The 8,915-nt window shown below is 43.1% G+C and overlaps 2 protein-coding genes across 15 annotated transcripts in view; one reads left to right on the forward strand and one right to left on the reverse strand.

Moving 5' to 3' along the window:
* The window catches only part of Lrrc28 (leucine rich repeat containing 28), a 129,235-nt gene extending 126,084 nt beyond the window's left edge, over positions 1 to 3,151 (reverse strand). For 2 of the 5 annotated variants that reach the window (XM_039082302.2, XM_006229347.4), the window contains exon 1: positions 2,995 to 3,151. The gene's annotated coding sequence lies outside the window, so the exon portion shown is untranslated. Of the gene's footprint in view, positions 1 to 2,817; positions 2,965 to 2,994 lie in introns of those variants that run through there. The other 3 variants (NM_001108486.1, XM_039082306.2, XM_006229346.5) reach the window with 3 other exon arrangements.
* Positions 3,152 to 3,199: 48 nt separating this feature from the next.
* The window catches only part of Ttc23 (tetratricopeptide repeat domain 23), an 83,631-nt gene continuing 77,915 nt past the window's right edge, over positions 3,200 to 8,915 (forward strand). For 3 of the 10 annotated variants that reach the window (XR_010052154.1, XM_008759516.4, XM_039112733.2), the window contains exon 1: positions 5,289 to 5,822. Coding sequence is in view for 7 of the 10 variants with exons in the window: in XM_008759516.4 (XP_008757738.1) it covers positions 5,798 to 5,822 (25 nt within the window). In the remaining 3 variants the exon portion in view is untranslated. Of the gene's footprint in view, positions 3,998 to 5,288; positions 5,823 to 8,598; positions 8,663 to 8,915 lie in introns of those variants that run through there. The other 7 variants (XM_063262554.1, XM_063262550.1, XM_017589157.3 and 4 more) reach the window with 7 other exon arrangements.

The following is an 8,915-nucleotide window of genomic DNA, read 5'->3' on the forward strand; positions in this document are numbered from 1 at the left end:
GCCCAATTCCTTTACTTCCTCCTACCTAAATGGTGTCGATTATCCCACACTTTCACTTCTTTAATCCTTTTAGCCGTTTCCTCACAGCTTTGCAGAAATAGCAAAGAAGGCGGTCAAAAGACACCAGTCCAAAATACTGCACCCTTATGATTCAATTATAAATCTCTGGACCTCAGGTAAACTCACGTAGATGGAGCAGCTAATGTGTTGGATGATGGACAATGAAGCTACCTTTGACATCTGCCCAGGCATACAGACCAGCAAGCTTTACTATGAACGTGTGAGGATGAACAAACTTCATTAGTAACACATGAGGAACAGATGCAGGCTTCCAGACTTTGTCAAAGGTGGCACGGTTCACACGGAATTAAAAGCAAGAATCTGACCCCAGGCCTAGGGTAGGTTCTTTATGATGAGGCACGGGATTCCAGAAGATAGGGTGGAAATGAAAGTACATACAACATATTTACTCAAAAAGTCAATTTTTCTAGACATCCCTTCTAGTTCTTTATTGAAAAAGAAAAGGGAGAAGTTTCAATTATTTTATTCATTTTAAGAAAATAATTCTCATTGAATAATCATATGAGGCTCTCAACGAACAAAGTTTTATAAACTTTGGGGTTAATTTCTATCATTTTCAAACTCATTTCTTAGCTCAGAAGTCAGCAGTTGCCACTTTACTTAAGAGTATTCTATGAAGTGGTAGTTAACGGCCCCAGGTCAACCTAAGAATCGAATACTTTCCCCTCCTTATTCCTTCCTCACTTTATTGCCAGGCACGGGATCTTTAGGCATCTTATGTGTCTTTATATAAAGTGAAGGGAACTAACTACAGCACTGACAGAACCAATGTTTCTGTTTGGAAGACAAGGCTAGAATAATTCACCGATTAAGAGGGAGTGGTTTATGTCTTACAGCATCCCCGATGTCATACAATTATGCCCTGAGTAAGCGGGAGTGGTTTATGTCTTACAGCATCCCCGACTGTCATACAATTATGCCCTGAGTAAGCGGGAGTGGTTTAGATATTTTATAGCATCATCTCCGATGCCGTACCTTCCCTGACAGTGTCAGTGCTCATCACCCTTAGTTACCTCCCCAGGTTTTCCTGTGTCAGCAAATGTAGGGGAAGCACCCTTCTGTCCACACAGCAGCTCAGCTGGGAGTCAGGAAGGAGCCCATCCTCTCCATCACAGCTTCTTCAATGGAGGCTAGTGTTCCCTTCCCAAATACATCTCAGTTCCGGCCATCTCTCTCCAGCTGCCCAACCCACAGACCAGAGCCATCTCCTGCCTTGGCCAACTGTACTCCTGGCCTCCATGTGTCCACTCTCCTCACTCCCAACATGTCAATCACAGCAATGAGCCTCTGAAAATGCACCCATTAATTGCACCTCTTCCTCTCAGGCACGTCTGACTAAAGAAATCCTTTAGCAACCCCTTATTGAGAAAAGTCAAGTCTTACAAAGCTTCCTGAGTCCTTGACCATCGGGCCCAACCTGCCTGTCCAGCCACCTCTGCCACATTCACCAAGTCCCTGACCTCTCTTAGTCCCAGGAGCTGCCAAACTCCTCCTAGCTGTTGCTGCTCTCCTCCTAGCCTGGAAATGCCTCGTTCCCCTTGCAGATTTCATCGTAAAACTCACCTCCCTATCCCAAACTAATCATTCCCTTGACTTTCTTTCAGAGCAAGCCACTTGCTCATTTTTACTATTTGTTTTAGATTACATATCTATATCTACAGATACAGATATGCACCCCTGTTTACTGACACTTTAGACAAGAGTCTGTAAAACTCCAAGTCCAGAGAGATGCTGCTTTCTTCATATCTGCATACCTGTATATGAATATAGCATCTATAGTACTTTTAGCTTTCAAACAGCTAATAAATGGATGAAATCAGAGCAGCTGTTCCAAGGCTGATTTTTTTTAATCTAGCCATTGAGATCATCCAGACGATTTAAACTTCCTATCCGTCATAAATATCTTTATCTTCACAGCCAAGCAGCACAGCAGACATGAATTAATCCACTTTACAGATGAGGGACTTTGCCACAACCGAAAAGCAGGGGGTCCTAACTCCAAAGTCTGGGCACCAGCTTTCCTATAACGCAGCCTTTTACAAATGTAAAATGTAGCCAGGGCCATCCTTGTGAGACAGCCAAAGACTACACATATGGAAGGATTCCCTTTTGCAAAGTAAAAAGCATATCCAAAAACTTCACTCACTGTAACCAGATGGCTCTCTCTAAATGTCCCACCTGGCACTGGTTACTTCAAGAGCATCATTAGGCTCTGCTGAAATGCATCTTCCTACAAACTGAGAGATGACATGCATGCAAATCAAATCCAAAAGCTTCCCAAGATCAACGATACACTTGGTTCTCCAATATGCACTCATTGGCCATACAGCCTTGATAGTTTTCCTGACCCTTTCAAAAACCTCACCCCTGCCCACAGTGACTGTAAACAATGTAACCAGTATTGACCAGCAGATACAGCTGCACCTTCAGTGTTCTGGAAGTCCACCACCAGTCTTCTCAGTAGAAACAGAACCATCTCTCAAGTACATCCCCATTTTAAGCCCAAGTATTTGAAAGAGTAGTCCTTCTTGATTTGACTGAATAAACAAGTCGGCTTTCTAACGTTGGAGATTAGAGACTTAACAAATTGTATATTACAATCGTCTGTAAAAGGCTGTTTTCTCCATGAGAAAAGATACCAGATGTCCTGGTTTTGCCTGAGTTAGTTCGAGCCTAAGGTCGTAAGAGTTCGGCAGCAGGGAGCCCAGGGGCAGGGATTCAGAAGATGATAGATACCAGGATACTTTGGTACCAGGGGCCATGGAGGGCACGGCAGCGGTGGGGATCCAAGGCCGGACAGCCAGTGTCTCTCTCCCTGAGGCCCAGACTCTTCTGTGGCGACGGGGATAAGCGTCCCCACCGGGAGCCGCGCCAGCAGCTTCGACCCGTGAGCCTGGAAAGTTAGACACTCACCTAGGCGCCCGCTGACCAGCTCTCAGCGGCTCATGCTGCGCTGGAAGGCAGTCCAGAAACAGGGAGGGCGGGGCTACGGGGGCGGAGCCTGCGGAGAGGCGGGCCTGACTAACGGGAGTAGTGTTCGGGGTAGAAGGGGCCCGGAGAATGAAACCTCGCGATAGTTCGTCTCAGTTTCGTTGTCTTACGATAGGTGAAATGAGAGATTCGTTTTCAAAACCTGGCGCTTATTGGCTGAGAGCGCGACTTCCTCCAGCGTCCCAGCCACCGCTCTGTCCTGGCTTCCGGCTCCGGCTTGGAGCTCAGTGTTAAGAAAGTGGGTGTTCTGCGTTAGTGTTTAGGTAGGTTGTTTAGCTGTCGCCAGCCTCAGGGTCGCCAGTAACTAGCCAGTTCTTTTATTCATACGTTCATCCTGCTGCCAACAATAAAACTCGACGCGGAGCGATTAAATCGACCTATGCACAGTCTTGCATCTGCTCTATCAGCAATTCCGGCTACTGTTACACCACCATTCTGACTTTTAAACAGAAGCCGTCGGGCTTCCGTAACGCAAGTAAATAGAGTCAACAAGCAGAACTTAAGCACTGGATATAATGTCTCCAAATGCTCACTGATCGCTGCCAAAGATATTGCCTACGCTCAAGTGACCTAAGTGTGGTCGTGCACGCCGGAATCCCAATGATATGAAGGTGGAGACAGGCGTTAAAGGCCAACCTCAGCTGCATGAGACACTGTCTCATAAATGAAAATTTAAAAAGAAGCACAGGCTCTAGTGTGAGATAACTGAGGACAATCACAATTTAGTGAAATGATCTGACAGTTTCTATATGGCTAAATAGACAGTCGATGAGTACCTTAAGACTAAGAACCTGATTATTCTGGTGGAGCAGCATGCAGCCTCTGCTACTCTTAAGACTGAGGCTGTAGGATCACAAGTTGAAGGACACTCTGAAGAGCTAATGAGACCCTATTTCATAAAGTATTTCAAAAAGAAAGGGGGCAGGTATGTAGCTCAGTAGAGGCACTAAATTCAAGCCCCAGTACCAGGGATGAAAAGTAAAATGTTTGTTTTTTTTTTTTTAATGTGTACAACTTTAAAGTTTCCTCTATGTCTTCCTCTTTATTATTTGACGAAACTCATTATGTACATTAGGTGTTTCGAACAAATCCACCACCACCACCACCCCCCCATTTAAACTTACTCTTTGGGGGCTGGAGAGATGATGGCTCAGCGGTTAAGAGCACTGACTGCTCTTTCAGAGGTACTGAGTTCAATTCCCAGCCACCACTTGGTGGCTCACAACCATCTACAATGGAATCCAACACTTTCTTCTGGTGTCTGAAGAGAGCAACAGTGTACTCACATATATAACATAAATAAATAAATCTTAAACAAACAAACAAAAACCCTTATTCTTTGTCCTTTTAAAAAAATTGATGAGCTGGACAGTCCTGGTCCACACCTTTAATCCTAGCACTCAGAGGCAGAGGCAGGAAGGTTTCTGAGTTCGAGGCCAGCCTGGTCTACAGAGTGAGTTCCAGGACATCAAGGACTGCATGCAGAAACCGTGTCTTGACAAAACAAACAAACAACAAAAAGGTGTCTATTAACTTGCATAGGGGCTTCTTGTTAAGTAGCTTTAATTTTATCTATCTTCTATCTATCTAATTATAAGTAAAAATAATGTGACACTACAAACAAAGAATATGGAGATCAGGAGAAATAGTATTCCCCAGGAAAAGCACACCGATTGATTATCCAATACCAAATGGTCAGACCTGAAAACACTCTCTCTCTCTCTCTCTCTCTCTCTCTCTCTCTCCACACACACACCCCAACAAGAATTAAAGAAAAAAGAGGCCATAAATATGAAAGAGAGCAAAGGAGGAGTACATAGGATACTTGATCATAAGGAAAGAAAAGGAAAAACGGATGTAATTATAATTTCAATATATGTATATATTATTAATAGTTGACAATTACAAAAAGTAATAATAGAAAACATTTCTGAAGTAATGTCTGCTTCTTAATTTTTAATTTTTGGCTTTCATTTTATAAAACTATTTTTGGCCCACTGACATCCAAATTTTGCTCATGAAAAATAAATCATGTTAAAATAGCCTTTATTCCCTGTCCAAATTGATGTTGAAATTCCTATATTGATAGGAATTTGTTAGAAATTCACTTGTCTGGTGGAGGATGGATTTACTATCAGACTTAAAAGGGAAAACTCTAAATGGATTTTTTTTTTCTTTTTATAACCTCTGGCAACTTTTAACTTCAACAAGTCAGCGATACCACTTTAAGAAAATTCCTAGGAAAAGGCTTCCCCCGATCTAAAATTCCCACCTCTGGCTTCCAGGGATTGGATTACAAAGTTCGACAAACTTCGCTTCTCCACTCCCTATTGGTGAAGGCGCTATCATTCATTCTTTGGCCTGGAATTTTGTTAAGTACTGGGTTGCTTTACCAAAAAAATGCCGTTCTCTTTCAGGATGAGACTGCTCTGTTTAGATTTGCCTGTGGTTATCAGGCTGTAGAATCAATCATCAACTTGATTCAGAAGGAGTCAAATTGGCAACTCAGATTTTTAAGAGATCTGTGAAAAGAAAAAGACGGGGTAAACTCACAAAGGATTTTACAACAAAGTTACAGATGCAGAGTGCTAAAGAAACTTTCCAGGTTTTTTCTTTTGTTTTGTTTTGCTAGTTTTAAAGGAACGTCCAAAGAAAACCAAAGGAAACACAGATTCTTGCTGAGCCGGGCTGGAGGAAGAGGCATCGGAGTTCTTTTGTCTTTAGAATGAAGTTGGCAACCCGATTCCCAGGTAAGTAAGATTAATTGTGGATCATATTTTGTTTCAAAAAACTGTGCTTTGCGGTTATTTGTTTCTTTAATGTGGATTTAGACTTTTAATATTGTTTTTAATCAAATGGATAGTCCTGTGTATGCGTTATGATAACAGACCAATATGCAAGCCATCTATTTAGAGAAGAAAAATCTCAGTTGAATTTGAACTCAAATTGAGCGAATAGTTGTAAAGTTGAAAATTAAGGAATGTATTTGCCTATGACCAAGCAAAACTTAATTTTGGTATATTCTGTATCAGAAACAGCAAGTGGACAAATTCTCCCCCAAAAGAAATCAATCAATAAGAGATATTTTGATTAGTATTAAACATATAAAGCTCAGGAATATATTAGAACAACTGTTTCTTCCATTGCCACTCTTGGTTTGCCCATAGGGACATAAAACAATAACTCCAGAAGTTCATACCAAGGCTCTGGACAGAGGGGGCTCAGAGATAGATTTTCAATGAAAGAGGCTACATAATTTCAATGTGTGGGTGCCTGTGACAGGTGCTAAGTGCATCAGGAGCTCAGAGCCCTTGAATTTGCACTAGGTGGGGAGAAGGAAGTGGCGTTTCACAGGGCGGCCACCGCCTTGGCAAAGCTGCCTCTGATCGCAGCAGGAGGCTCATTGAAAACCTCGGTTAAAAGGAACGTAATGTTTCATTTAAATAATAGTTTTTTACAAAGCACAGGAATTTACAGGAAGAGTCAGTTACTAGAATTAAGGAGCTCAGCTGTGGATTTTCAATATGAAAGCTCGCACTGTAGCTCAGGATTGTGCCAGGGCAAAGGCCAGAGCTCAGTACTCTCAACTGGTGTACAGACATTTTGATTAAGTATCTTTATTTACCACCATTGGCTCACATAAATCTTGGTGCTTTCATTTCCCTGTGGCCTTTGAAAAGCACCCTGTGGGGGGGAGGGGTGGCCGGCGGGGGGCGTGGGGGTTAGTTAGCTCTGTGAGTATGTATTGTCAGGTGTGGTGGTTGTGGCATAGTTAGAACAGCGAAAGTGATTTTTATTCCCACTGGATTGGTTCTTTCTCTGAATGTGTTTTTCATGATCACACTTAACTGATCGAAAGGAATTCCAAACCCCAACCCTAAACCATGAAAAGCCACTACAGGGAGTGCCACTTGAGCTGTGCCTGGGACAAAACTCAGCGCTTCACATGCTCACCCCAGAACCTCTACTAGGCACTGAGAAAGCAAAGAGACTGAAGAGCCATCTCCTGCAATCGGACAAAGTGCTTCAGGGACATTGTCTTTATCCTTACACCGAACCCTTACTCTGAAGTCTGACACTCACCCATCCTACGATGTCCATAGGTTGTTCTTTCTTGCTTTCTTTTAATTAGAAAAACATGTTTAAAGGGGGATTCCCTTCCACCTCCACAGAGGCCAATAATATGCTTTGGTCATTTTCATCCCTCTTTTTTATTCCTCCCACCGACTCCCCCTTTCCTTCCAGATATCTAAATTCCCCGTGTATGTTCATGCTTCTCTATCTCCTGGTTTCTAAAGAGAAGACAAACAACATTCCACATTTGCCTTTTTGAGACTGGGTTTATTTCTCTTAACATGTTCTTTAGTTTCTTCCATTTTCCTGCAACTGAAAAAAAAAAAAAAACAACAGCCGATTGAATCCGTGTTGTATACATGTTCCTTATTGGTCCATTCTTTGAGGGACACCTATGCTGCTTCCTGGCTCTCGTAGCCCAACAGTTTTAGCGGACAGGAGTCTCTGTAGTGAGCTGACATATCATCAGTGATTTCAAAAGGAGGAGAAGGAGGAATCCCTAGCTGTTAGAAACATGGCTGTCTCCAGTACTTACCAAGTGTTACCTTAAGTCCCTTAAATAGTACAGCCCTCAAGAAGTTAGAGAAGCAGAAGAGATGTCACATAATAAACGTGACTTGTGCCACCTGTGGACAGTGACAGTGAAAAGCTCACTCATGCTTTCTCAGAGTCTGCTATGATTCCTGGGATACGCAGCCTTCACCTCTGTGGAATGGGCCTCTCCACCCACCTACTCCATCCTTTAAACGGAGTGAATCCGCACTGAAGGAGTTGGCTTGCTACAGTGTTCAGGCCTTCTCAGCCCTGGCTTCCTCCAGCTGTTCACAGCCTTTCCCCTGAGGATTTTGGCACTCTGTATGTGCAAAACAAGAAAGGCAATGAAAGGAAACTTACGCAATAAGTTTGGCTTTTAAACTAAATGCAGTTTTAAGGGCTAGAAACATCACTCAGTGGTACCATGCACGAGGTCCCATGTTTAACTTCCTAGTAGGAGTTTAATTGCTGTGGCAATGTCCCTGCTATTGATATTTCCACATTAAAATTTAAAGATACTGTTTTTAGTGAATGTATCGTTTGACTCCAGCTTCACAAGGAACGAGATGATGCCTCTATCCCAAAGAGGAGGATTGATGAAAAGACATGAGATCTCATCGACAGTGTAATCTGTGAACTTTGAGGTCTGTGGACCATCCTACATGTGCGCGCGCGCGCACACACACACACACACACACTCACACTCACACACACACACACACACACACACACACACACACACCTGTGTTTGTCAGGATTCTCCACGATGTGGCGATGCCACATTCTTTTCATACACTCGGGAGTTCACAGGCATTGGGAATACCTTCGGTATCCAGCTCCTGTCGCTAGCACTGCTAGAAGATGTGTATAAGTTGAGTGTAGCTATGCTTCTTCAGCTGCGTTGTATTTACCTTCCAGTGGACGAGTGGCTCATGGACTGACTGTGTCGAACTCCCAGGGAGCATCACAGCCGTTTTCCAAGGCAAGCTCCGCACCACGTCACACTCTCCCCGGTAGCATGTGAGAGCTCCAACCGCTCCACATCCTCGCCACCCCTTCTTATGTTCGGGTTTATTGCTGTTGTTATTACTATTGTTGTCCAAACTTGGTGAATATGAATTAGTAGTTCCTTGTGATTTTGATAATGACTAATGATATTAGTTAGCCGTATGGGTTTCTTAGCTATCTGTATATTTTCCTTGTTTAAAAAAAAAATGTCTAGGGGCTGGAGAGAT

The sequence above is a fragment of the Rattus norvegicus genome, chromosome 1 (genome assembly GCF_036323735.1).
Source record: "Rattus norvegicus strain BN/NHsdMcwi chromosome 1, GRCr8, whole genome shotgun sequence".
Classification (NCBI taxonomy): domain Eukaryota; kingdom Metazoa; phylum Chordata; class Mammalia; order Rodentia; family Muridae; genus Rattus; species Rattus norvegicus.